Source organism: Mauremys mutica, chromosome 6 (genome assembly GCF_020497125.1).
Source record: "Mauremys mutica isolate MM-2020 ecotype Southern chromosome 6, ASM2049712v1, whole genome shotgun sequence".
In the NCBI taxonomy this organism is placed as follows: Eukaryota; Metazoa; Chordata; order Testudines; family Geoemydidae; genus Mauremys; species Mauremys mutica.
Window position 1 is genome coordinate 49305001 of NC_059077.1, and position 27685 is coordinate 49332685.

The following is a 27685-nucleotide window of genomic DNA, read 5'->3' on the forward strand; positions in this document are numbered from 1 at the left end:
CGGTATTTCCCTCCAGTTCTTATATTTCAGGAAATAGTCCCTTCTCATCTTTATTAGGATTAGTGGATTCTAGAAATCCATTCCTTCCTTGAAGCTCAGAGTCTCCAAACATAATTCCATTGTAACTTATCTTGAGCTGTAAGCAAACAAAGCTTTCCTCAGCTCTATCTCAACTGAATTTTCTATCTGAGTTTAAACCAGAACAGACTCCCAGACCTGCTTTCTGATGTGTAACCATCCGTGACAATGTTACAGCATCATCCTTTGGAATCCCAAATCTTCAGATTTTCATTCCATCACAGAGGAATATTCCTTTGTCCTACATTTTGTTCCTTTCTAGCATTATTGTTTTTTAAAATGAATTGTTAAATCCGTTAGTTATATTCCCAGTTTGAGAGGTACCATTGGGATTAATACTAAATCAGTTTTATTTAATATCTTTATTGATAAAGTGGAAGAGAATAAACAGTATGTCTGTGACATTGATGTATATGCTAATTTGGGAGGAGTTGTAAATATAGCAAGGACAGAGAAATAATACAAAGGGTCCTGGAAAGATTTGAAATATTAGCAGAAGGTAACAATATGAGACTCAACCTGAAAAAATGCAAGCTAATACAACTGGGGGAAAATAACCTGAAAAACATTTTCAATGGAGGGAGAAGCTTAAAAAACAGAGATAAAGAAAAAGACCATAACGGTGATAGATGGCTGCAAAAGACACTCATTTGACATTGCAATATTCAATAAAAAAAGCCAGTGCAGTTTTGGGTAGATACACAGAAACAAGGCCTGTCAAATGATTAAGAAAATTAATCCCAATTTATCATGAGATTAAAAATAATAATTGTAATTAATCACAGTTTTAATCACACTGTTAAACAATATTAGAATACCATTTATTTAAATATTTGTGGTTGCCGCAACTCCCATACTTTCATGTATTTATACCTGCCTACTGTATTTTCCACTCCATACATCTGATGAAGTGGGTTCTAGCCCACGAAAGCTTCTGCCTAAATAAATTTGTTAGTCTCTAAAAGGTGCCACAAGGACTCCTTGTTGTTTTTGCGATTGACAACCCTAACAGAGACATCATGTCAGACAGTACAGAGGTAACACTTCCTCCTCGTGTGGCTCTGATGTGACCTCACCTGGAATATTGCATTAAATTCTAAGTACAACATTACCAGAAAGAGACTGAAAAATTGGAGACAGCTCAGAGAACACTATTGCATGGGAAGCTGGGAGTTGCTGCCTGGAGGGAAATTCAGAGGAGGGAGAGGCGGAGAAACAAAGACATATAAAAGGGACAGATACAGAGAAAGCTGGATGGAGAAGGAATTGAAATAAAAGGCAGAAATCTCAGTGGTCATAGGGTGAATCTCTTAACCACTGAATGATGCATAGTGCAGCAAACAGTCACCTAATAATCAATAATATCTAAAAGTTTACTTATATAAAGGCCAGATGCTACCCTTTATCTTTGTGGAAACAACCTGCCATTAGCAGATCTGCTGTGGATTGAGCATAGTGTAACAAAGTGATAATGTCCTGCTGTACTCAAAACTTTATGGAATTAAAATAAACTTTATTGAATGAAATTAAACTTTATTGAATTAGGCTAATACCATTGGGGTTTATTGTATTAAAATTGCAGTTGTGCATGTGTTATTGTGGAATAGTATGCAACTCCTCTAAGAGGAGGGGGATGCTACTATAATTCCTCCAGTTATTAGCCCTTTTAAAGGTACCCATTAGTAAAGTTTGCATTTACTAGTTCAAACTAAATTATCCAGGAACCAATAATTTTAAAAAAATTAATAGCCTAGTTTTAAACGGGCTCATGGCTTCTTCCTAATCGAGCAAGTGAACAAGACCTCTGGTCCACGAAGAACCCCAATCCTTAGAGAAGGACTGGAAAAATTGAGCTTACTGAGGCTCCATAAAACTGCATGCTTGTTCTGAGCTGAAAGCGGTGATAAAACTTAAAACCCAGAAAGAAACACCTGGTGTGAAGTGTTAAAGAACTCTCCTGCCAGAGCCCATGTGAGTGTTGGGGTGATCTCTGGTAAGCTTATAGCAGGCATGTAGATTCTTTTATTGTTTTTACTATATCTTCTCTGTAATGCTTTTTACTTTAAAAATAAAGTTGGCTTGCAGAAAGAAAGATGTGTGGTATCTATTACTGTGGGCATTCACACTGTTAAGTTTCTGGAGAAAAAGCAAGCCGGTGTACTTCAACAGCCTGTCTGCTCCAGAAATAACATAGTAAAAACAGGGCATTTTGTGGCCTGGAAATACCCCGAGTCTGAAAGAAATAAAAGGCGGGCCTCCACACAAGAAAAGCAATGGCGGGGAAGCTTGAAAGCCTGAGAAATGATGACGTTGCAGAACCACTGAGGGGAAATACACGTGCAGTTGCCTTGAACCAAAACAAGTAATATGTAGTCAAATTTACAACCAGACCCACAGACTTCTAACTAAAATGCAATTTGGTCCTCACTACAGAATGAGTTTAACTTTCCTTTAGAGGCTGAGATAGGTTTCAGCCCATATGTTGATAGAAGGGTGAGAATGTGGGGCAGAATTAATGTTATTTTAATGCACTGTAAATTATACACTTATTTGAACTGCGAGGGTATTAGAGTATCCACCTCTCCTTTATTGTTAATTTCCGTAGTTGAGATTGCTTGTGCTTTTGTTTACCTGTATTGTTTCTTGATATGCTTATACTTTCACTTCAGAGTTCTTTTGCAATCTTAACTTAAAATTATTAGTGGACATAAAACTCCTAAAGACTTACGGACAAAATTTCAAACCTGAGTGCCTAAAGTGGTCTGATTTTGAGAGGTGCTAAGAACACGTGGCTTCAAGCTTTAGCTGCCTAAATTTAGATACCCAATAAAAAACTGGTCTGGCAATGGTGACGCATTAACCTGAAATTTCATGAACTGAAAAGTACCTGGTTCACCTTCCCCTATAAATTAAATAAAGTTGCATACAATAAAAAGTGTTTTGAAAGGTTTACTGCATATGCCCAGTAGCTAATTTTCAATTAATAACTCAGCCATTTGAACTTTAAAACAAAAGGGGCTTTATTCAAGTAATGTCATATTAAAAACAAAGCAACTTGAATGAAGATGTCCCAAACTATCTATGTCCCCTTTTTATTTAATTTTTTTTCAAACTATAAGTGAATTTAGCACTCATGAAGAGGGGTCAAAATGACAGCCTTCGGGATTGAAGTCCTCTTCACACGGAATGGATAAGAGATGGGCATCAACAGGGCAAGTTTTTTCATCCAGTCCTGGCAACATGCCTCGAACTTACTCTGGAAGGACCACATCTAGGGACAACAGAGTAGTTCGGACTCCGTGTGTCTATTCATTGATTGACCTCTCTTACAGAGAGTATCACTTGGTAATGGATTTTGTGACGTAAACAGTTATTCATTAGGAATTGGATTAAGATCACCCATTAATTTCACATAGGCCTCTGGACATCATTCAGATGATACAGAAATATTTAGAAATTGCTTATTCATTAAAACTGGAAATAAATTTTCCAAACTCTAGAAATATATTTTTTGTTGAAGGGACAATATTGCTGATTTTGTTTGCCATGTGAAGGTCTTGTTTAAAATCCTACCCACCCCCATTTTAAAACAAACAAGAAAAAAATTCTGATGAAGAAGCATGCTGATAGCAATCAGTAGCAAGTGTGTCACCAGTAACCAAGTGTTTTTTGTTTTAAGAGTATGACATTGTAATAAACCCTGACCTTCCCTTGAGAAACACAAAGTCATAAGCACAAGAGAGTTTATGCATTAAGGCTTAATCAATGTTTAGTGATGATGGAATGTAAAATCAAATATCCAAGGATAGAAATCAGTTTGTCTTGTTGCAGAAGGAGACTCAACAGTTGAAAAACTGCCCTATAAAACTGGAACAAACACTTGATGATTTGAAGGTTCTGAAGAAATTGTCTAAAAATCTTAGAACTGACTCATGAATATGAAGGTAGTGGGGGATTGTGAAATTTATTGATTTTTTTATTATTAAAAAAGCTGTTCAGACACCTCTCCTGTTACACTAAAACAGCATCGTGCTAGGCGCTCCTTCCCACCAACAGAACAAGTAACAAAAGAACATGTAAGTATATGACAAATTCCCCTGATTGTGGCCTTTTCCTCAGCATCCCAGAATCTAATTTGGTGCACCAGCTGCTGTCACCACAATGCTGACATTCAGGGCATTGTGGTGTCCACAGTCATTACAATAGTTTGCCAAAACAGAGCAAAGCTAATCCACGTAACTCCAGGGTGGCTCTTCTGCTCTTAGTTTAGATCTTCTTCCATCAATGTTTCCCTTCCAGAAGTTTTTTAAACACTTTGAGATCCTTAAGACTGAAAGATGTCCTACAATTGTATTTTTCCCCCTTTATTCTGCCGGTCTCACAAAGCTGCTTTTTCCTGGGCCCCTCTTTCAAAGCCATGCAGAAAAGATAAACTCAGTGGTCTAGCTTATGAATAGTGATCTCTGAAGAAACACTTTCCTTCAAAATTTATTTCCCCTGTAGTGTGTGGTTCACCATTTTTCAAACTCTATAATAAATTTTTAAATATGGGAAATCATTGTTCTCCATGTGATGTTCTAGTAAAAGACCTCTGCTACGCTCCAACTTTAGCTTAAAGATCCACCTAGTATAACCCTTAAAATAAAAGTACAAGGCATAGATGCTAATGCTAATAGAACTAGGACTGATAGTGTCCCTGCTGTTTCTCCTCCACATAGTTCATGCTTCATCAACTCAGATACTCTGTTGGAATGGTGATTAACTTATCTGAAATATTAATACAGTTCTCAAAAAATTCTACCCTTTATCTTCTGTAACAATAAACTTGCTTTTATTTATTTAATTGATTTCACATACTGTATTTCATTATTAACAACAAAAGTGGATGAATTAGGAGCCCTGTCCTGTAAGTTACAGATCTTTAAGCTTACATAATGCCCTAGTAATTAATTCTCTCTCCCATGCCTGGTTTTACCCAAAATTTATTCTCCCTTTCATCTAAATCAATAGATTTTCTTTACTAATCTCTTCTGAGAAAGTCCACTGGAGCTCTGGGAGCCTTGTAATTTTGTTTACATGGAACTAAGAAATTTTGATCTTGTTCATATTTGAAAGTTCAGAGAAAGCACCTGTGTCCATGGAACAAGTCATGTCCACCAGGCTGAGGGCATCCCTTGCACATTAATCATGGAAGCTCATTGAGGCTATGGGAACAACAAGTGGACAATACTTTTCAAGATTTAGCCCATTTTGTTCCACTTTTGACTTATTTTGGGGAAAGTGCCTCACTGGCTTAACTTTTTATTTCTGGTGCAGTAGGAGGAAAGTGGAAGTTTCATCTGAAAGAATTGGCAGCACCAAAATTAAATTATTATTTGTATTGTGATTGGGAGCCCAGTCACTAATTTAGGGCCCCATTGTGCTTGGCACTGTACAAACTGAACAAAAAGATGATCCATGCCTGAAGAGTTTACAATCCAAGAAGCAATAGTAGTTAGTAGTAAAAAATATGTCCTAATCTATTTTATAACAGTACATTGAGCAGAAACCCTAGTTCTGAACTGATACATTTAACTGATGGAAACCCATTATATGAGTAAAGACTAAAAGGCTGGATCCAAAGCTCACTGAAGCCACTTGAGAGTCTCCCTTTGACTTCAGTAGGCTTTGTATCAGGCCCTAAATATCTTTGTTGTGCATTTTCAATTGAGATTTCTTATTGGTATTTGATTTTAATTAAGCAAAATAATACTATAAAAATACATGTGAAATTAGGGGGAAAGAATTCTAAACTATGTGAGATAAAAATGAAGGTGGGTTTTTCAAAAACCTCAGTGTTAATCTGACACAACTCCTACTGACTTCAGTGGGAAAATAGTTGGACCAGAGCTGAATGTTTAAGAAAATCCTACCCAGAATCACCATTTCCCTGCTTACTTGTTTTACACAGTTGGTGTAGTACAAGGAAGAGAAAAATTAGATTTATTTTGATTGTAATCTCTTTGGGGCAGGGACTATCATCTTCTTCTTCTTCTTCTTGTTGCAGCACCAAATGCAATTGAGTCCCAATCTTGGTTGAGACACCTGGATGCTGCTGTTATTCAAATAATAATAAGAATAATTAATAATAATAATAATTAGGGAACTTACTCTGTTTAGTAGTATTTCTTTGCACTGATATTAGAAGGATTGTGATGTCCTGGTATGTAAGGGTTGTAACTTGGTATCTAGCACGTGGCTGTGGTAACCACCCAGTTATATGTTCATTCTCTCACATATAAAAGTCTCTATCCACACCCGTCTCTCAAATAGCAGCACAGAACTGGCCTATTTTTACATTAATCCACAATCTGCTCTTTTTCAATATGTAGTTAAGAATCTGAAAGACAGGTTCTTTATAGTACAATAATTCTGTCCATTACATCATTTAATTTATGGCAGTGTTAACACAAAAATCAATAAACATTATTTCTAAAGTGTCAGGGATGTTAATGGTGTGATTTTTTTTTAAAAGGAAAAAGATTCTAAACTCTTTTTAACAGAACACTGATAGTGTTGTAGAAGCACATCTAGCTGAAACTGTAGTTGGGAAGATTTAAAACATTATGGCTCAGGCATCTTGAAAAATGTGTATAGGTAGCTATTTTTAGACATACAAATCTTTCTTGCCATATTGTGGGATTCTGCTAAGTGGGGGAGGCTACATACAATGTATCTTAACAGAAGGCTGCTAAGATCGCCTTTTAAATCATTTTGAGTCATATCAACAGTTGCTATGGGTCCCCTGCTAATATTTTTGGGAAATTATTTGAATTACTACTTCCTGAGAGAAGGGAGATATCAGTCTTACCAGCAGAGATTGGAGAAAGTCAATACAGAAAATAAAGTCTAAGAAAGGGCAGTTTAGCTGAATATTTATTTCAAGCTAAAATTTTCTGTGATCAATTGAACTTAAAGGTTTTATTTACGCCATACAATCCACTCATAGTATTCTTGAATCTAGCAAGTACTTTTGATTTTAGAATAAACACTACTGCATAGTTTTCCATTTAGTGATGCTTTCGTCTAATGATGATAAGGTTTTAGCATTTACAGAGCAGTTTGTGGTATGGATACTACTCCCTTTGAAGTTGATGGGAAAAGTCCCTTTGACATCAGTGGGAGCAGGTACTCATTCTTCAGAAAACTGCATAAATATTAAAAAAATACAACATACACATACTTGATCGAGTGATGCTTTAAAGATAAGGAAAGGGGTGGAGGGTTCCTTGCAGATTTCTGTAGCTCAGTTTCAGAATGGAGGTTCAAGTCATAGCTGTATTGTTACTTGAATTGATTATAACTATAAGATGGAGATTGAATACTGCTTTCTGCACAGATACAAAATTAATTGAATGAATTACAACTTAATTGTATTGATTCCTCTCTCATACTATAGGAAAGTTACTCTTGAATCCCCAGATAAAGCAGAAGAGAGCACCCCTACCTTACCCACTGCAGTCATTGTGATGCCTATCTGAGAGTATAAACTCCTCAGGGCATGGACCTTTCCTTACGTGTCTGTAAATCTCCATGCACACCGGCATTACTACATAAATAATGTATAATAATAAAAAGTATCTGGAAACAACATATCTACAAATGACACCTTCCAGCTATATATATTTGGGCCAGATTCCCACCTGTCAGTGCCTGGGGTGTTGTCCCATCTATTCACCCCTGGGGTTATAGCTGCACTGGATATGGTGTTTTTCCTATGGAAGGCAATTTTAACTATTGGTTAGGGCTCCACAGGAACTCCACCTATGATGCTAAATCAACACATCCCTTTCTTGGTCTGGGCCTGCTCACTTTATAGGCAAAATTGGGTGGCTCTACCACCCTCCTCTCGTCTCTCCAGCACGGTACAGGTTGCAGATGGCTTGCATTGCTGTGTCCGTTCCCTCAGGGGACCTGCAGTCCCAGAAGTGAATGGAGACCATTCATCCTCACTTACAGCATGTATGTATTCCTATGAAAAAGTTGAGAGAACTTGCTAGCACAATCTGAGGGAAGTGAGAATGGTTTAGAAACGCTGAGCTACAGGCAATGGGTCACAATCCCCCAGAGGGAAGGGGCACAAAAAGCAATCAGGGAGGGAGTTTCATGGTGTTGAAAATTGTATTGCAGTCTAATGCTAAGGAAATCTCTTTCCTCCACTCCGTGCACACCCTTATTTTCAAGGTCAAGTATTCTCTGTCAACCTCTCAAAGCATACACAAGTTACATAGGTTTATTGTTACCACTGATATTTTTGTTGTAATTATAAGGGGTGGTCAAAAAAATTTTTTTTTTACTTCAAATAAGGGAGTCACTAGGCTGAAAATGTTGAGAGCACTGCCACCGCTGATGGAAGGTCCACTGTTAATTTTCATTCTGGCAATGGTATTTTCATTACTGGCCTTTTAGGTATCAGTGCTCACTGTAGATCTCTTTCCATGGAGATTCAGTTTCTGTAATAACTGGAAAGGACTGTTCTCTCCTAAATGTCTCCTCTCCAGAAAAAGATTTCAATTGACAGACTACAGCCATCCAAATGATGGGTTGTTCTCTGAAATTTTCTAGAACTTTTCATCACCTATTTTACTTGAGTTTGGAAAGTTTGCTATAAGAGGTAGCTTTCACAGAGATTCTAATAAGAGAAAGAACATAATCTCTTAAATTTGATTCTATCAAACAAACAAACAAAAGAGCTACCGTGGATAATATCAACAGTCCTCTTTCTCTACATAGGAACATAAGATTTGCCAAACCGCCTCAGACCATTGGTCCAGCAAGTGCTATTTCCAGTAGTAGCCAATTCATAATGCTTTAGAAGGAGAAAGAGAATGCAGCTCTGTAATGCACATAGCCAGTCAGATCGTACTAGACGTGATGAAAGGATGGGGGAATTCTTTTCTAGGCAAACTCAGCATAGAGTAGACCAACCTCTGTTGGCGAGAGAGACAAGCTTTCAAGCTTACAGAGCATTTTTTCAGGTCTGGGAAATGTCAGTGGGTATGTCTACACTGATATTAGACACCCGCAGCTGGCCTGTGCCAGCTGACTTGGGCTAAAAGGCTCATGCTGAGGGATTGTTTAATTGCAGTGCAGATGTTTGGGTTCAGGCTGGAGCCCAGGTGCTAGGATCTTGTGAGGTGGGAGGGTCCCAGAGCTCAGGCTGCAGCCGGAGCCCAAACATCTACACCGCAATTAAACAGCCCCTGAGCCTGAGTGAGCTGGCATGGGCCAGCTGTGGGTGTCTAACTGCAGTGTAGACATAACCAGAGTGTTGTAGCTAAATACAGTGTGGAATAGATTGTTTAGCATAAATAGTTAACACATATTTCAAGGGACCGTTCAAGGTGAAGTTGCCTGTTAACACTTCTTCAGTCATAGGGGGAGAAAAGGAAGAGAGGAAGAAAAAAAGGCAGCTGAGTGTGTGTGTGGGTGATTAGTGCCAGTGTCTAACTTCAGTGTCATCGTCTCCAGTCCATGATTTTTAATGCCTAGCCATGGTATGAATTTAAGCTCTCAGGCTCGTTGTTTGAAGGTGTTGTGCAGGTTTCCTTTGAGGACGAGGACTAGAAGATTAGATACAGAGTGATATGGTGTTTTTTGTCCGTTATTTTTTCTGTTCATTTGAGAGCAGCTACCACGCTGCATACATGAAGGTTCAGTCATACTTTTATTGATACATTCAGTGCTATATGTATTTGACAGAGATAAATGGGTCATCCTGTTACTGATCACTGCAGCAAAGATTTTGCTTCACCAGGTTATGATACTCATTTGTGCTTCTACTCTGTTATATCAAATGGTCTCTTCGCCTTCTTTATAAACTGCAAAACTTAGATAGGAATGCACATGATTCTTCTTTTGCTGGTTGTAATACTTCTGGTTTATAAATCTTGTGAGAGGTGTGCTTGTCATCTCTTTTCCTGAGATCCCTTTGTTCAACCTTAGTTTGATCAGATTCCAAGATTTCCTAGGATTATAAGATGAACCTTTTTTTAAGACATATTTGTCAGATGCTGGTGGGAGAGATTTTAAAAATCATTTCCCCCCCCCAACTCGTCCTTATTTAATCAGGGTAGTAAATCTGGCTCATATCTCATCTCATCCATACTTCCACAGCTTGTTGAATCTTCAAGTTTTACACATTAGATGAATCTCTTAACTTCAGAACAGATTTTAAATAGTAATTAATTAAGACTTCATGCAAGATTACTAAAATGTTGACAACTAAACTAATCCTATTTTGGCAAGTATGCAACGAGTCATCTGTTTATTTTCTTGAAAGACTGACTGAGGTGCCAATTGTGACAATATAATTGCATACCAGTTTTCCCACTATAAATCCCTCTTGAAAACTTTTACAACTGAGTTGCAAACTTCTGAGATGTGTTTTATTTCTATAATGAAAAAAAGCTTTAGCCTTTTAAACCTAATTTTGCAGTCACACCACTTATTGCTGTGAGCTCATCAGATCAAGCTTCATAAGGCTGGGCTGGTTTGATTTTCTCTGGATCTTCTATGGAAATACTAATATACTACAGAAGTGGGGTTGGCAATTAAATAGGTACCATTCTTCCCTCTCACTCAATGTTGTTATTAGTATTGCAATAGCTCCTAGAAGACCCAATCAGGAATTGTGATGCATTGTGTTAGGCACTGTGACGAACAAAACAATTGTCCTGTCCTAAGGAGCGGAGCTTACAAACATTCCATCATGTACTATGGGGCAGATTGTCATTTGGATAAAAAATGAAACCGGTCTTGACCATCTGTGTCCTTTAAAGTCTGTCTGTCTATCCACTCATCACCGTTTGTGGAATAGCTATATTTAATTTCCCGCCCATGATTCCAAATGAGGTGGGGGCGTCTTTCAGGATGCCCTAAAGATGGTGAAATTCCAGATTAGACTAATCTCCTTCAGATGTGTCATCCACACCTATGTCCTCTCAACTAAAAACGCTTTATTTCTGTCTGACGTGCTTAGTCCTTGACTTTGTAAAAACTATATTGTGCATTGTACCAGAAGAGCACAGCTGTCTTCAGATGTCATGGATGGAGATAGGGTTGGCTGGTGTAGCTGGGTCTTGATATTTTAATGGCTTTGAAGAACAAGCCCAAGATTGACTAGGGAAGTGAATTAGCAGCCAGTTGAGGGTGTGGAGCACCGGGGTCATGTACTCATGACATGCCATTACACTGAGAAGATGGGCTGCTACATTCTGCACAAGCTGGAGCTTTTGTATTGTTTCCACCTTCATCAACAGGTACAATAAATTACTGTAACCTAGGCTGGAGGTTAAAAGTATCGAGCACTGATCCTTGTCCAGGCAGAAAGAGGACTCAGAGCCCAGGCCCCAGCCAGGCACAAGCATCTATACTAAAATTTTATAGCCTGCAGCCGGAGCCCCACAAACCTGAATCAGGTGATTCAGGCCAGCTACAGGTGTTTTATTGCAGTGTAGACATACCTTAAGATGTTACACCCGCCATAGACGCCGACTCCGTGGGTGCTCCAGGGCTGGAGTACCCGAGGAGAAAAATTAGCGGGTGCTCAGCACCCACCCGCAGACAAGCTCCCCTTTTTCCCCCCCTGTGCCTCTTCCCTGCCCCCCCATGTCTCTCCCCCGTCAGTGGCCCCGCTGATCACTCCTCCCCCTCCCTCCCAGCCCTTCCCACCCATTGCGAAACAGATGTTTCATGGCATTCAGGTCAGCTCTGAGAGGGAGGAGGAGGAGTGGGGACACAGCATGTTCATAGGCGAGGGCGGAAAAAGGTGGGGAAGATGTGGAGGCAGAGCAGGGGTGAGGGTTTGGAGGGAAGGGATGGGGTGGAGGTGGGGTCTGGGCAGAGTTGAGGGGTTGAGCATCCCCCAAATAGAGGGGAAGTCAGCACCTATGACACCCATTGTGATGAATGGGGGGCAGACTAGTGTGGAAGAGGATGGAGTGTCTGATTGTTCTTTGAAATACTTACTCTTTCAGACAAGCATCACCCTGTTCTTACCTAGAGTTAATTTGATCCATCTGTTCTTCATGCAGGCACTGAGCTCTTTAAGAAATGGTACCCTTTTTGTGGTGCATTACTTTTCATAATTATTCACTAACATCTCTAGTTTAAAGTGCACCTCTGCTCTGAAAAAGTGTCATTTGGGGGTTCAATATCCACCATCTTAATAATTTCCAAATCAAGTGTGCTCACTTCAGAAGTAAGACGTTTATAATTGCCAGTCCTGCAAACTCACCCTGGGATCTGAAAGTCAAACTAAAAAGATCTTTCCTTCTCATGCAACACTGGTAATGAAGATTCCATAGGCCAAACTGTATCTACTGTTACAAGTGTGTTGTACAACCCTATTGACTTCTTAATCATTCTTAGTCACACGTATGCAACTCTACTCTCTTCAGTGGAATTGGTGATGTGTAATTAATTGCTCCTGCAATTGGAATTTAATTTACAATTCTATTGATGATGCATGAAGAAGAAATAGTATGCAGCTCACTTTCTCTTGGTTATTAGGAGGTTATTAGGAGTAAAAACTGACGTGTTACTGAAGTCAGATGGTCTGACTCTGAATACACATGGAGAACAGATCTATTGAGTAACAACGGGCCACTGTAACAGTTTCTCTTCAGAGTACAACCTGACTTAAATCAAAACATCTCTGCCTTTTTTTGTACTCCTGCACAGGTGTTCAGTAGTGGAAAAAGATTGCTTCCCTCTGTAATTTTCCCATTATTTCTCATCTGATTTTCCCCTCCAAAATCCCACCCTTGCTGAGCATCGATGCAATATTATTTTGATTATTAAGAGAATGGAGTGCAGCGTTTCTTCCAAGACAGCAACAGTTGTGCTTCAGTGGCTATTGAAGAATGACTACTACAGACAGATACATGTAACTCCTCCACTCTATTGTTTGATTTTTCAGAAGGCTTGGGTAATGGGAGTTGCTTTTGAAAACAAGGTTCCACTAAATTGGCTGGGCTTCTCTTTGTAAGTAGAAAACAGGACAACTAGGATCTATGGCCTAAGACAGTGTGTTATATACCACAGCTCATAAGATAGGTGGAGCTTTTTTAGTCTTAGTTGGAGTATGTAGCCATTACAGCAAACCTCTTCCATCAGTCATTTTGCCCACTCTGAAGCATTTTCTTCTTCTTATCACGTCTGCATAGCCAGTACCAAACCTATTACTAAAACATTTTTATGAAATTGCTGCTTTAATAGACATGTTACAATCTCCATCAGTAAGCAAAACAGAGTACTGTACAATTAGTATTATAACGTCTTTATTACTGTGATCTGTAACTTCTATCAGAATGATACAAGTTCCTTATGTAATTGCAATTCTAGAAAAATGCTGCTTCTGCAACATAGCGATTCCATAGTAATAGAGTTTCTGTTGTAGCAACTCCATTATTGGGGCAACATTTTCTGCAGAAGTGCATAGAGAGAGACTTTGGAATATTTTTATGTGACTGCTGTTGCTGTCCTGTTGCCTTCTCAGGGAATGTGACTGATCATTGTAAACCCACTGTGAATATGCTGCCTTCACTTCCGTATTTCTGGCTGCATTGTAATGTTTGAAATCCCACCCCCAAGTTCATAAAAAAAAATCACTTCCCTTTTAGAGCATGACCAGAACAGCACCTAAGCTGGTGTGTAACTTTAAGCATGCAAGTAATCCCAGTTACTTCAAATTCAACATGCCTAAAATTGCACACTGGCTTATGCAGTGTGTTGGATCAAGGAAACGTCTGATTTTGTTTTTACATGAGAATTGTTCCATTTTCCTAACAGAAGGAAAGTGTTTATCTGCTCTGTAATATTATTATTGGTAAGGCTGACCAGTACAGCAAAGATAGAGGGAGGGAGGGAGATTGGATCATTCTATAAACTTAAACTATTTAAAAAAATAAAGATTATAGTGACAATAAACTTTGTAACATAAAATACTTGTGTAAGCATAAGCTTCAGATGTAGGAGTTAAAGATGGGCATTGATTTAATTGGCAAGTACTGTTTAACACTGATGGCATGATATGACCATAACTCTTACAGATGTGAAGTGAGGAAGCTGTGTATCTTAATTTAATGCATCACCGTTTCCATTGCCCCAAATGGAAAAGATTATGTGGAAAAAAAGGTTTATTACTTCTACTTTCTTCTGCGGGACAGGAGACTGACTTGAGATTGCAGGTAGTGTTGAAAAAATGTTCTAGCACAAACAGTGCCTGCTGCAGCACTGAGTAGTAGCACCCTTTATAAAAGGCTTGACATCCCTCCAGGAATGATTTTTATCAAAGCAACATCATGCAAACTGGATGTGGCAGAGGCTGTTTTGGACACGAATCCCTTTCACTGTGATATAAATGGAGAGGCCATAAATGTTTTGATGGATGTTCTAAGGCAGTTTAATGTAGCACTGGAGAAAATAGAAGCCATTATTATTGGAGATGCTCCAGTTATGACAGAGAAAATAAATGGCGCTGTTACAGGAGATGTACAGACAACAAAATACCTGCTGGCTGGGGGAGCAGGAGCAAGACTAGCTACCTACGGCTAATTAGCCATTGCCTGGAATGATGATTATTGTTAATTCCCTAAATTATTTTGGGCTGCACAGAGGTGGTGCTAGCCCATTGGGGCCCTAAGCAGGAATATTTTGGGGACTGCCCACACACAGACTGAAAAAAGTGAACAGGGGGTCCCCTTGAGCTGCTTGAGACCCTAAGCAATTGCTTAGTCTGCTTATTTCTAGCACCAGCTCTGGAGCCTGGTCTACACTAGGCGTTTAAATCGGTTTTAGGAGCCTAAAACCGATTTAACGCCACAACCGTCCACACTAGGAGGCACCTTATATCGATTTTAATGGCTCTTTAAACCGGTTTCTGTACTCCTCCCTAACGAGAGGAGTAGCTCTAGTATCGGTATTACCATATCGGATTAGGGTTAGTGTGGCCGCTGATCGACGGTATTGGCCTCCGGGCGGTATCCCACAGTGCACCACTGACCGCTCTGGACAGCAATCTGAACTCGGATGCAGTGGCCAGGTAGACAGGAAAAGCCCCACGAAGTTTTGAATATTTCCTGTTTGCCCAGCATGGAGCTCCGATCAGCACGTGTGGCGATGCAGTTAAAAATCAAAATAAAGAAAGAGCTCCCGCATGGACCATGCGGACGTGATCGCTGTAAGGGCAGGCAAATCTGTTCTATCAGCGCTCCGTTACAGAAGACGAAATTCAAAATCATTTTTTTAAAATCTCCAGACAGACGCCATAGCAGGGGCTCAGCGCACTGCTGCGTGACAAGCGTAACGGAAAGCCAAAGAATCAAATGGACGCTCATGGACTGGAGGACTCAAGCTATCCCACAGTTCCTGCAGTCTCTGAAAAGCATTTGCATTCTTGGCTGAGCTCCAAATGCTTCTAGGGTCAAAAACAGTGTCCGCGGTGGGTCAGGGCATAGCTAGGCAATTTACGCACACCCCCACCCACCCCCAGAAGTGAAAGGGAAAACAATCCTCTCTTGACTCTTTTACATGTCACCCTATCTTTACTGAATGCTGCAGATAGACGCGATGGTGCAGCACTCAACACCAACATCCTTGCTCCCCCCACGCTATGGATGGCTGATGGTACAAAACGACTGGTATCCGTCCTCATCATCAGCCTATTGGCACATGGGGCAGTGCAAAAGGACTGGTAACCATGCTGACTAGCATCTGTTAGGTCGATCAAGGGCGCCTGGCCCTAATTTTTCCTGGTAGATGGTACAATATGGCTGATAACCATCGTCATCATAGCAACAGGGGGCTGAGCTCCGTCAGCCCCCACCCTTCATGTGTAAAGAAAAGATTCAATTGCCCCTGAACTAGCAGAGGGATGCTGGGCTCCTCTCCTACACACTCCTTAATGTCCTGTCTGGACTATCATAGCAGCTGGAGGCTGCCTTCCACTCATATCTCACTAACAAGTCACTGTGTCTTATTCCTGCATTCTTTATTACTTCATCACACAAGTGGGGGGACAGTGCTATGGTAGCCCAGGAAGGCTGAGGGAAGAACGGAATCAACAGGTGGGGTTGTTGCAGGAGCACCCCCTGTGAATAGAATACAGCTCATAATTTCTGCAGGATCTGACACAGAGCAACTGTGCTCTCTGGTTCTCTGATACAGTGGTTCTCTAGTACACTTGCCCATATTCTAGGCAGGACTGATTCTATTTTTAGATACCAAAAAGGAGGGATTGACTCAGGGAGTCATTCCCAATTTTGGCTTTTGCGCCCCTGGCTAAGAGCAGCCAGGGGCACTTATGACAGCAGCAAATGGCACAGTGCAAAAGGACTGGTAGCCACGATCATCTTATTACCAATTTATGGTATGGTAGATGGTACAATATAGCTGATAACCATCTCTGCTATCATGCAAAAGCAAAAGCATGCTGCTGTGTAGCGCTGCTGAATCGCCTCTGTGAGTGGCATCTAGTACACATACGGTGACAGTCACAAAAGGCGAAACAGGCTCCATGATTGCCATGCTATGGCATCTTCCAGGGCAATCCAGGGAAAAAAGGCATGAAATGCTTGTCTGCCGTTGCTTTCCCAGCGGAAGGAGTGACTGACGACATTTACCCAGAACCACCCGCGACAATGATTTTTGCCGCATCAGGCACTGGGATCTCAACCCGGAAATTCAAAGGGGCGGGGGAGGCTGCGGGAACTATGGGATAGCTACGGAATAGCTACCCACAGTGCAATGCTCCAGAAATCGACGCTAGCCTCGGACCGTGGACGCACACCACCGATTTAATGTGTTTAGTGTGGCCGCGCACACTCGATTTTATACAATCTGTTTTGTTAAACCGGTTTATGTAAATTCGGAATAATCCCGTAGTGTAGACGTACCCTGAGGTTCCATCTCAAAATGACATAATCCAACCCGATGGAAGTTTTGCATTTAATTATACTGGTGCTTTGGAAATACTCATTTTTGTCACTGTTCTGATTGATCCCTGGCATTTCAGTATATAGCAGGCTGTTGCACTGCAGAAGATAGAAAAGGAGCAAAGTTTTATATTTTAACTCTTTGCAACCTTGTGATGGAAGTTACAGTTTAATTAGTAACTGTTGACAGGGGAGTGATAAGAGAGAGCAAATAAAGCCCTGACTGACAGCCTTCCCAGAGTGCTGCTCTTGCACACATTGAAGAAAAAAGGTGGCCATTAACTGTCATATTTGAGCATCTCAGGTACAGGGTAGGATTTAGGGGCAGGTGACCCAAGAGACCACCTGGGATGCCTGGCTTGGCGGGGGTGTGTGTGTGCAGAGGGCTGTTTTTGTTGTTAGTGACAAAGAAAAAATAGAATGTTTGAAGTAAAATGTTTTGATATTCCATATGTGGATTCATTTTTCATTAACCTCATTAACCTCCATGGATGAAAGGTTTGGACAAATGAAGCACCACAAAAAGACCTGGGTTTTTTTGTATGACTTTAGTAAGCTGCCGGCAGACAGGAAAACACGCTTGAACAATTGCACGGACCATCAGTGGATGCTGACACATGGGGAATGTTCAAACGTCAATGATAAAGACATTTATGTCAAATTGGACGACATCCGTCACATTTTGCCACAGGGGAAGTACTCTCCACTTCAAGTTCTCCATTTCATTCATGATGCAGCGCTGAAGAACACTTTTCCTAATGTGTGGATAGCTTTGAGGATTCTGCTTACACTCCTGGTCACAGTCACGAGTGGTAAACGCAGCTCATTAAAACATATCTTCGATTGACGATGGTTGCCGAGAGACTGACATTGCTTGCTATTTTATCATTTGAAAATGCCATTGGCCAGTCTTTGGATTGCTCATGCATACAAATCATGCATAAAAGTCATGAAATGGGCTATAAATACAATAAAAAATAAGGTATTAAAAAGTTTAACAAACTGGGGGAGCAGTGCATGCCAAAGACATTCCTTGCCTGGGCGCTATTTGATCTAGGGCCAGCCCTACTCAAGTAGCTTATAGTTTGCATTTCTTTTTGCTGTAACTAAGAAAAACTGAATTTAGTTTCAAATACCATACCAAAAAAAACCTCTTCTCCTCTGTCACATTTTTTGCTCATCAGCCTTCTCTGCATGTTCCATGCCAGAAGCTGAGGTAACAGCTGCATAAATGGGTTTGGACCATCCTTAAAAATCTTTCTTGATGTCACCTAATAAAGAGGTCTTTCCACAGAAGCTAAATTAAACAACAGTTTGAGCTGAAAAATCCACAGGAGCTGCTGCTTGCAAAAATTCAATTTCCCATGAAAGTTGGGCAAGACTCAGAAGAGAGATGCAGATATGATGGATTCCAACTTATGCCACTGAACAGATTGTATTATGAGTCTGTGTGGGGTTATATAGAGGAAAATAATGCAGCAGATTTCAAATAAACTGACTCACTGCCTGGCATTCCATTACTGTCCAGAAGAGTTGTGTGCAACCCATAAATGTAAGATTCCATTCTGTACAACTGCAGATAGCAATTGTGGGAATCGATTTGTACCTCCTGCACATTACTCTGCAAATTTACCACTACATGAGTTACATTGCAACAAGATTAATTTCTAGCTAAAAATAAGTAGATTCCCCCCTCCCATTTAAATTAGGTTTGTGCTTGAAAATCTCAATGTGACTCATGTTTTTCTTCTGGCTGATACACAGCTCTGACCAGCTAAAGCAGTGGTTCTTAACAGTTCCAAACTACTGACCCCTTTCAGGAGGCTGGTTTGTGTTGTGTACTCCAAGTTGCACTTCACTTAAAAACGACTAGTTTACAAAATCAGACATAAAAATACAGAAGTGTCACAGCACACTATTAGTGAAAAAGTGCTCTCTCATTTTTACCATATAATTATAAAAGAAATCATGACCCCCTTCCCCCCAGGTTGAAAAATGCTGATGATATAGGATATAGAGCAGTATAAACGAGTCATTGTCTGTATGAAATTTTAGTTTGTGCCGACTTCACTAGTGCTTTTCATATAGCCTGTTGTAAAACTAGGCAAATATCTACAAGACTTCTGCATATCCCCAAGGATACATGTACCCCGGTTGAGAACTACTGAGTTAATGTATAGTATTGCTTCCTTAGGATATAGTTCAGCATCCACTTCACTGCATATGGCATATCACCATTCTATCACATAGGTGCAGCAGATAATAAATATATGTATGAAATGCACTCTCAGGGGGCTTTTGTTCACTCTCGCTCAGAACATTTTTGTAGTGCTTCTGAAGAATTCTGGATTGACTGTGCTAGAGACTGGAGTCCATTGTTAATCCACAGAACGGGTTACTCCTGGTGGAATTCTGCGCCAAAAAATTAAAAATTCTGTGTACAATATTTTAAAATTCTGCAAAATTCTGCATATTTTATTTATCAAAATAACACAATATAATCATACCAGTTTCAATTATTTTTGGTCATTTATTTCAAAATACCTGTCAGCAAGTATGTCTGTAACAATACAGACAACAAAAAAGATTCAGGAAATTTTTTTGACAATAGATTCCTTACTAGGCATATAAATACAGAATTCTGAGTAATAATTCATTTAAACTACAGTACAGAACTGTATTTTGCACACCCCTCAGAAGCAGTGCAAAGGCTTGGGGGAGTCAGGTAATGGAGGAGCTGAGGAAGAGGGAAGTAAATTGCTGGGAAGGAGCCTGGGTGTGAACTTGGAGGGTTGTTGGGTATGGGTGGGGAAAGTATGGAACAGGTTTTTTGGGGGGAGGCAGGGAGGGATTGTTAGGGAGCTTCCCCCATGCAGACCCTGGCTGACCCCTAGCCTCTCCCATTCAGTCAGGTACATCTGCTCCTGTCCCCATGTGTCTCTGCACCTCCGCCCCCCTGTGGCCCTGTGCCTCCACTCCCATTCAGCCCCTGCCCCAGTCTGTCCTCCCCCACTAGCCCTTATGAGCCCTGTCTGACTCGCCCCTCCCTGCACCCCCCAGCTCCTGTCTCCTGGCCTGGCTTGACAAGCGCTGCGAAGGCAGCGCTCTCCCTTGCTGCGGGGAGCTGCAACTTTGTTCTATCGCCACAGCGCCCTCTGGTGGCAAAAAGGCAGAACTGCAGTAACATTTTGGCAGAAGCTTTTTTCTGCGCGGATTAGAAATCTGCCGGGTTCATTAAATATGTGCACGCAGTAGCACAGAATTCCCCCAGGAGTAATGGGTGCACCACAGACAGTAATAGTGCAAGATTCCTACGCTGCCCTGCCAATGTGCTTCAACACTGACCTGGAGGGACCACCTCTAGGGTCAAGAGATTAATTCATTCTCCATGGCTGATTCAGTCATTGGCTTCTCTGCTCTATCAACAAAGGCACTAAATAATGCCAGTTTTGATTATATAAAACCTGGCAGTTAATTTCATAAAGGCTATTGTACAATGATCACTTTCAGCTCCTACCAACCTGGGGCGGATTTGAACTGGTGACCTGGCAATAAAAGGCTCTATCTCTTATGCCATAAGAACATAAGACTGGCCATACTGGATCAGACCAAAGGTCCATCTAGCCCAGTATCCGGTCTTCCAACAGTGGCCAATGCCAGGTGCGCCAGGGGAATGAACAGAACAGGTAATCACTAAGTGATCCATCACCCGTCACCCATTCCCAGCTTCTGGCAAACAGAGGCTAGTGACACTATCCCTGTACATCCTGGCAAAGAGCCATTGATGGACCTATCCTCCATGAACTTATCTAGTTCTTTTTTGAACCCCGTTATAATCTTGGCCTTCACAATATCCTCTGGCAAGGAGTTCCACAGGTGTCATTCAATCCTGTGATAATGCTTACATATGTATTGGCAACTGTCCATCACTTCCTTCTCAGAGGTGCAGATTCAGTGATTTAACCTTGAATTTACATTGAGCATGATAACAGCTGGTTAACACAAGAATGGGGACATGACTGTGTACAGGACTTGGAATTCAGGATTTAGACAGACTTCCCACTTTCTCTAACTGAGCCCTCAGCAGCCTTTTCCCTTGCCTCAGCCTGACCTTTCTGGAGGTTTTTGTGGTATGGTGCTTGGTGGACCTTGGCTAATGATGCGTTGTGATTTCCTGGTCTTTAGTGACTTTCACATCAAAACATGCAGTACATTCTACATGGCACATATCCTTGACCTTCAGGTTTTGAACACTTCCAAGCAGTACAGTATTCATGTTTTTCATATCTCTTTTTTCGGGCCGAGTACATCCTTGCACAATAGTGAATACATTTAAATTTCCAACTTTAGACACAGCTATTTGCTTGATGGGATTCCCTCCTACTCTTGCTGGTAAAGGAGGTCTTTAAAGTAAACAGCTGTAATGTACTCCAATTTCCTGGATTAGAACTGAACAAATAATTCACAGTGATTAGCTTGTGACAACAACCTTCTAAATATGGACCAAAGTGACTCTGTCTTTTTTCAGTGTGCATCTGCTCAAAGCTTTGCCAAACATCAGTTGCATGAAATTAACAAAACTGGTCAGCTTCACTGCTGCTATTCAGAATCTTGTGCACAGCAATGACACTTTCAAGAATCATGTCACGCTCATGGTGCTGCTTCTGCTTGAGAACGTGACAGAGGCAAGCTGTGGAGTTACTGACAGGGAGACGGACCCAAGAAATAGAGTGGGAGGTGGGATAGAGTAACAGACTAAACTTCACTGGCTCCCTCACAGCAGTCAGGAAGCCAATGGAAGGGAATGTTGCAGAAACCTTCCTCATTCCCAGCAGTGATGGCCTTTGCAGTAATGGAGTGGCAAGCTGTTTGCATGCCAGAAAGAGAATATTAAAAATAATATATGATTAAACCCACCGACGGAGAAATGCAGAGATATTCAATTAAAATCTCAATGATCAACAAGAGGGAAGAGCAGCTACAAAGTATTGTAAAAACCCACTTGCTTTTATGTTGGCACTCTTGTTTCCCAGCAGCCAGGACAGGAAGAAGAGGTAAAGTGCTCTATTCCATTCCAGCAGATAGAAGGATGACAGTTATCAGACACCCACGATGTAGAGCCTGATATGAAAGTTGGAGAGACTAAGGAAGGACAATAGTAGGCTTGTAAAAATCCCAGCTGCAGTCTTACCAGCTGGGTGGGACAGGAATGTTCCTCCTGCATGGTGAAGATGCACCAGCTCTTTCATATGTACATCTGGCTCCAAAGTATCTAGGAAATGTTTCAAGCTCCAGGCGTCATTAAGTTACAAAGCAAGGAGGTACTTGAAGAGTAAAGATGTAGAACAATGAATTAATATGATGTTACCAGGGGCGGCTCCAGGCCCCAGCACGCCAAGCGTGTGCTTGGGGCGGCATGCCGCGGGGGGCGCTCTGCCGGTCGCTGGGAGGGTGGCAGGCAGCTCCGGTGGACCTCCCGCAGACGTGCCTGCGGAGGGTCCGCTGGTCCCGCGGCTTCGGTGGAGCGTGCCGCAGTGCTTGGGGCGGCGAAATGGCTAGAGCCGCCCCTGGATGTTACATAAAACAATAGGCCTGCATTCCTGACTCACCTAAGGGTGTTTTGCCCAGCTCAGTGCAGGATCAGGCCGAATATGGACTGCAAGACACTGAGGAGAAAATGTGAATATTCAGCTAGTGAAATTATTTTTGTGCCCTGTACAAGCAAGCAAAATCAAGAACTAGATGAATTACCTTTGTTAATTTGAGGGGGTGAACATATCTCTTTGCACTATTCATTATATTTAAGGTTGCTGGGACTAATTGCTTATTTGCTGTGCACTTTTTGTTTTTGGTGGAGGAGGGCTTTAATAGTATGTAAACAGCATTAAATATCTTTTTAATACCTCCAAGGAATACCACTTCCCTGAACTCTGTCTTTTAGAGACATCAGACTGATTCAGACTAGCAGCTGAATGGCAAATATACATAATTCACACAGGCATTTGTTTCTCAGTGCAGAACGGCATCAGTTCACTATTACTGACAGCAGATGGTAGCAGTCTTGCATGAATTAACTGTTTGCACTGAAGAGGTAAAACAAAGAGGTCTGAAAATATTTTCAGTCTCTGAATATTATGTTAGAAGAAAATGCTGGCCATCCCCATGTGCATGTTTTTAGCACTAGAACAAAGTGTCCTGCCACTGTCAGAGGGCCCCCAGTTATTATTCAAATATTTTAAATGCTGTGGGGCAAATCCTGATCTCAATAAAATCAATGGAAGAACATCCCCTGATTTCAGTGGGACCAGGATTTGTCCCTGATATAGGCTGGGGAATGGAGGAAATGTGATTTTTTCATTATACTCCAGGGAGACTAAGTCTATGAACATTTTGCTGGTGAGTGTAAGCAAAGACCTAAATCTTTCAATAAAATACAGCCAAACCACTGCTGAAATCTGGTCCCAGAGCTGATGTATCCAGCCGCATGGAGTAGTGGCCTCCCCAAGTAGTGTAAACTCAGTATTGTGGTTTCTGTACTACCACTTTCCCCTGTTGCCGGTACACAGTGCATTTAAGGGCCTGCGGCCAGGGTGCCTCTGTCACCTCAGCTACAATCCCCAGCTACAGTATCAAGCCCTGTTTCTCAAGAAAATAATTCATCATCTGAGGTGTGTGATGAGGAGTAGTGGCAATAGGCAGCAGCTCTTCTCCACATGGAACTTTGGGGTAGTTTATTGCCTGGAAGGAGATGCTGTGCTGACTCTTCAGTCTGTCACAGATCTCAGTATCTTTAGCACCATCTGCAACCCTGATTGGAATGATGTGACTGGAACAGTGTATTACAGGGAGTCCAGCGTCCATCCAGCATTTGTTTCATGAGTTTAACATTGTGTTGGTGCTGGCGTTGAAGAACTTGCCCTTCCACACTCTTTAGAGTTCTGACTGATTCAAGCGCACCAGCTAACAGCATGGGTGGCAGGGATGTTGTGAAAATGAAGCCAGTAGCATAGGAACGTATGGTGTCTATCAGAGAACTTGTACTGGAAATGTACCCACCTACACAACCCAATGTTTGCCAAGTGTTCCAGAGATTATGTTTCAGTCCCCAACTACAGTTTCAAGCCCTGCACAGAGCCAAGTTTGGACTAGGAGAGTGCAAAGGTGAACTTTATGCTGGCTTTATATACATGCTCACATCCCCTGTTCTTCACCCCACTGAGTTGCAGCGTGAGCTTCTTGGCCCTAGCTAAAGATCTAGCTCAGTAGCATCTAAACTAAGTACGGGTATTGTGTAAGAATAGATAGATAGATAGATAGATAGCAGGGTACCTGTTCCTGTTTTGGGTGTTCCTATTTTGATATTTTACTTTTCTGGAATCGTTTTCAGATTGTTCTTGGCTGTGACATACTAGATGCTTATGCCCCTTGCTGAGTGCGGAGATGAAGTAGGATTCTGTTTATTTTGGTGCAGTGGTACCTTAGCAGTGTTAAAGCAAATTAATTTCCCCAATGTGAGAGTCAGAGGTGCTAATCTTCTTGCTATAATTACAGATGAGGTCATTGTTAAAGTTTTGCATTAGAGTGCAAGTTTGAGTGAGTCTGGCGTGTATTGCTTTTGTGATGAATGAGAGAGCCTTATGAAGAATTGGACTGTTATCAACAGTGTTGTAAATGATATCAAGGTGAAAAGGAATGCACAAAGCCTGTCCCTTAACTTCTTACTTCATGAGGCGGGATTTGATAGCAGCCTTCAACTACCGGAAGGGGGGATCCAAAGAGGATGGAGCTAGGCTGTTCTCAGTAGTGGCAGATGACAGAACAAGGAGTAATGGTCTCAAGTTGCAGTGGGGGAGGTCTAGGTTGGATATTAGGAAAAACTATTTCACTAGGAGGGTGGTGAAGCACTGGAATGGGTTACCTAAGGAGGCGGTGGAATCTCCTTCCTTAGAGGTTTTTAAGGCCCGGCTTGACAAAGCCTCGGCTGGGATGATTTAGTTGGGGATTGGTCCTGCTTTGAGCAGGGGATTGGACTAGATGACCTCCTGAGGTCTCTTCCAACCCTAATCTTCTATGATTCTATGCTTTTAATACTTGGGGTGGATGAGGTATGTCCTGCCGCAGCATTAACTGTCCTTAACATGTTTTTGGTTTGTTAATAGGCTGTGTTCTTTGTGAAGAAAACTGCAGTTCTCTGTTTGTATGGACTGGAAGATAACCTCTGTTCATGTGGACTAGAGCTCAGGGCCATTACCAGTTGGAGGAAGTTAAAATAGCCCTGAGAACCCCCCTCCCAATCTGATCCCCAGATAAAACCATTTTTGCCCTTCAACTTGGCAAGACCCAAGGATCATGATCAGTGGGCTTGTCTACACATACAGCAGCACAGACGCGCTGTTGTAGCACTTTAGTGAAGATGCTACCATGCTGACAGGAAAGAGTCTCTTGTCATGATAGTCAATCCACCTTCACAAGAGGCAGTAGCTATGTTGATGGAGAAGCGCTGTCTACACCGGGTATTAAGTTTGTATTACTAGGGTGCTCAGGGGTGTGGATTTTTCAGGCCCCTGAGTGATGTAGTTATATCGACAGAAGTTTGTAGTGTAGAGCTGGCCTGATTGTCAAGGAGCTGTTCAGTGGAGGCTGCTCAGCCGGGGTATGCATTACATTCTGTCAAAATATACTTTTAAATGGCAACTTTGCCCACTTGCTTTCAGCTGTTAACTTCCTCACTGCTGTTACAAGTAACCTGAGCTGCTTTTGAAAACCTTTGCATCATAATTAAAATGAGAGCATAACCTACATGGTACGCTTATTTCTATTTCAGAATTAGAAACTGTACACTTGAATATTGATTGCTTAAATGCCTTTAGTGTTACTAAAACAACAGGGGTCAAATTATCCTTTGTGTAACTTCACTGAAGTGAGCTGCTGAATTACACTATGGAGGAATTGACCCATTTTTTTTTGTTCAAATAGCATGTTGTATTTTTCCCTAAAACCATTTTGATAATAAAAACAACTGATTGATTCTTTCAGGAGCACCCATTACTTGGTCAACCATTCTTTGTCCTTCATCCCTGCCGGACTAATGAATTCATGGCTCCGGTATTGGCTAATTCACAAAGAGAAAACAGGTGAGGAACACCAGTGCAGTTTGTGAGGCGATAGCAAGATGTTTAATGTACGTAAATCAGTTGTGTACACTTGCAAGGTCAGAACAACAATCAAGAAATTGTCACCCCCATCTGTGTGTAGTAAAACTCTGTGTTTTCACTTAAATCCAGTAAGTTAAAATAGACTCAAAGTGCATAAAGCGCATTAGTAACTTCATTTTAAAGAAAGTTGTCTGGCATAAGGTGACTTTCAGGCATAAATCTGAACATCATTAAATATTTTTGTAATACATGCATGTTTTCTTTGTTTTTTAGGAATATAAACTACATTACATCATGGCTGAGTATTGTAGGCCCAGTTGTGGGGCTAAATCTACCTCTGAGTTATGCAAAACTAGTGTCTGAACAGAATACAAAAACGGATTAAATCAAAAGGTAAGAGGGGAATGGCATATTTTTTAGTCTTATATAAAATCAGATTCTAGTTTGCAAGCATTTCAGCTTTTACTTCTGAGCCTTCAGTTCAGGAGTGCTGAGGATTTTCCATCTGACAATTTACACACAGTCACTCCCTGTGTCATTGCCATTTTGCTTTTCATTGGAGAGCTGAGCTGAGGTCCTTCTGGTGCTCTGCCAACACCCTTCTTAATAGCTAGGAAGGATCTCCATTGAAAGCCATGGTGTTGATGCTCTGTGTACTGGGACTGCTGTCTCAGCAATATCAGAGCTTCTTGGCTTAACTCCTCCAGTGCACATTTAATGGTGTGATCTAATGTACTTGCACTGCAGTGATTTTTATTTTGCCTCCTCCACAACTTCTAATTTCTTGTTCAATGTCTCTACTTCAGGGCCCCAAGTTGAAGCACAGGTATTTGTGAATTGTAAAGCCACTGCAGCCTTGTCTGCAACGGATCTGACACAAACTACCCAGTTCCCACACAGTCAGTAAAGCTTGCCATTCAGGGTTTTCCCCCCTGGCAGCAACATGCCTGATGACAGCTGAACACCTAAGAGCTGGCTGCAATTAGTGACGCCTCATGTTCCACCCAGACACAAGCTCCATTCCATGTGACAGCACTGACTCTTTAGGATTCACTTACTCATTTCCTACCTTAGATTCTCCCTCCTTTTTTCCTTGGGTTTGGTCTTTACTGAGACGATATCAGAACACCTATAAAAGGCTGAGTTTTCTGGCATGGGATTGAAACAATGGATTTAATTCTACTCTGAAAGATATCAGACAGCACCACTGTGTATTTAGAGAAGAATGCTATCAGTCTGCAGACGTCCACAATGATGCAGTTATATATGTGAACATGGGCTTGATTCCATTTTAGGGTTAGTATGTAACCTGGAGAGGATAGCGACACTTAATTGCCAAAACTCTGATCGTCAGATACCTCAGGGTATATTGGAGAATGTATTGTATATGTATTGCTTAATTGAACAAATGGGTCAGAATTGTAGATGAATAGTACGAATAGTCCATGTATTGGTTAAAATTATACAATTCTACAA

The 27685-nt window shown here is 41.2% G+C and overlaps 1 protein-coding gene across 11 annotated transcripts in view; it reads left to right on the forward strand.

Moving 5' to 3' along the window:
• The window catches only part of ATG10 (autophagy related 10), a 159679-nt gene that overhangs the window by 123196 nt on the left and 8798 nt on the right, over window positions 1-27685 (forward strand). For 10 of the 11 annotated variants that reach the window (XM_045021163.1, XM_045021161.1, XM_045021160.1 and 7 more), the window contains 2 exons: window positions 26091-26188; window positions 26483-26602. In XM_045021163.1, the coding sequence (XP_044877098.1) occupies window positions 26091-26188; window positions 26483-26594 (210 nt within the window). In that variant the 3' untranslated portion in view covers window positions 26595-26602. Of the gene's footprint in view, window positions 1-26090; window positions 26189-26482; window positions 26603-27015; window position 27685 lie in introns of those variants that run through there. The other variant, XM_045021162.1, reaches the window with a different exon arrangement.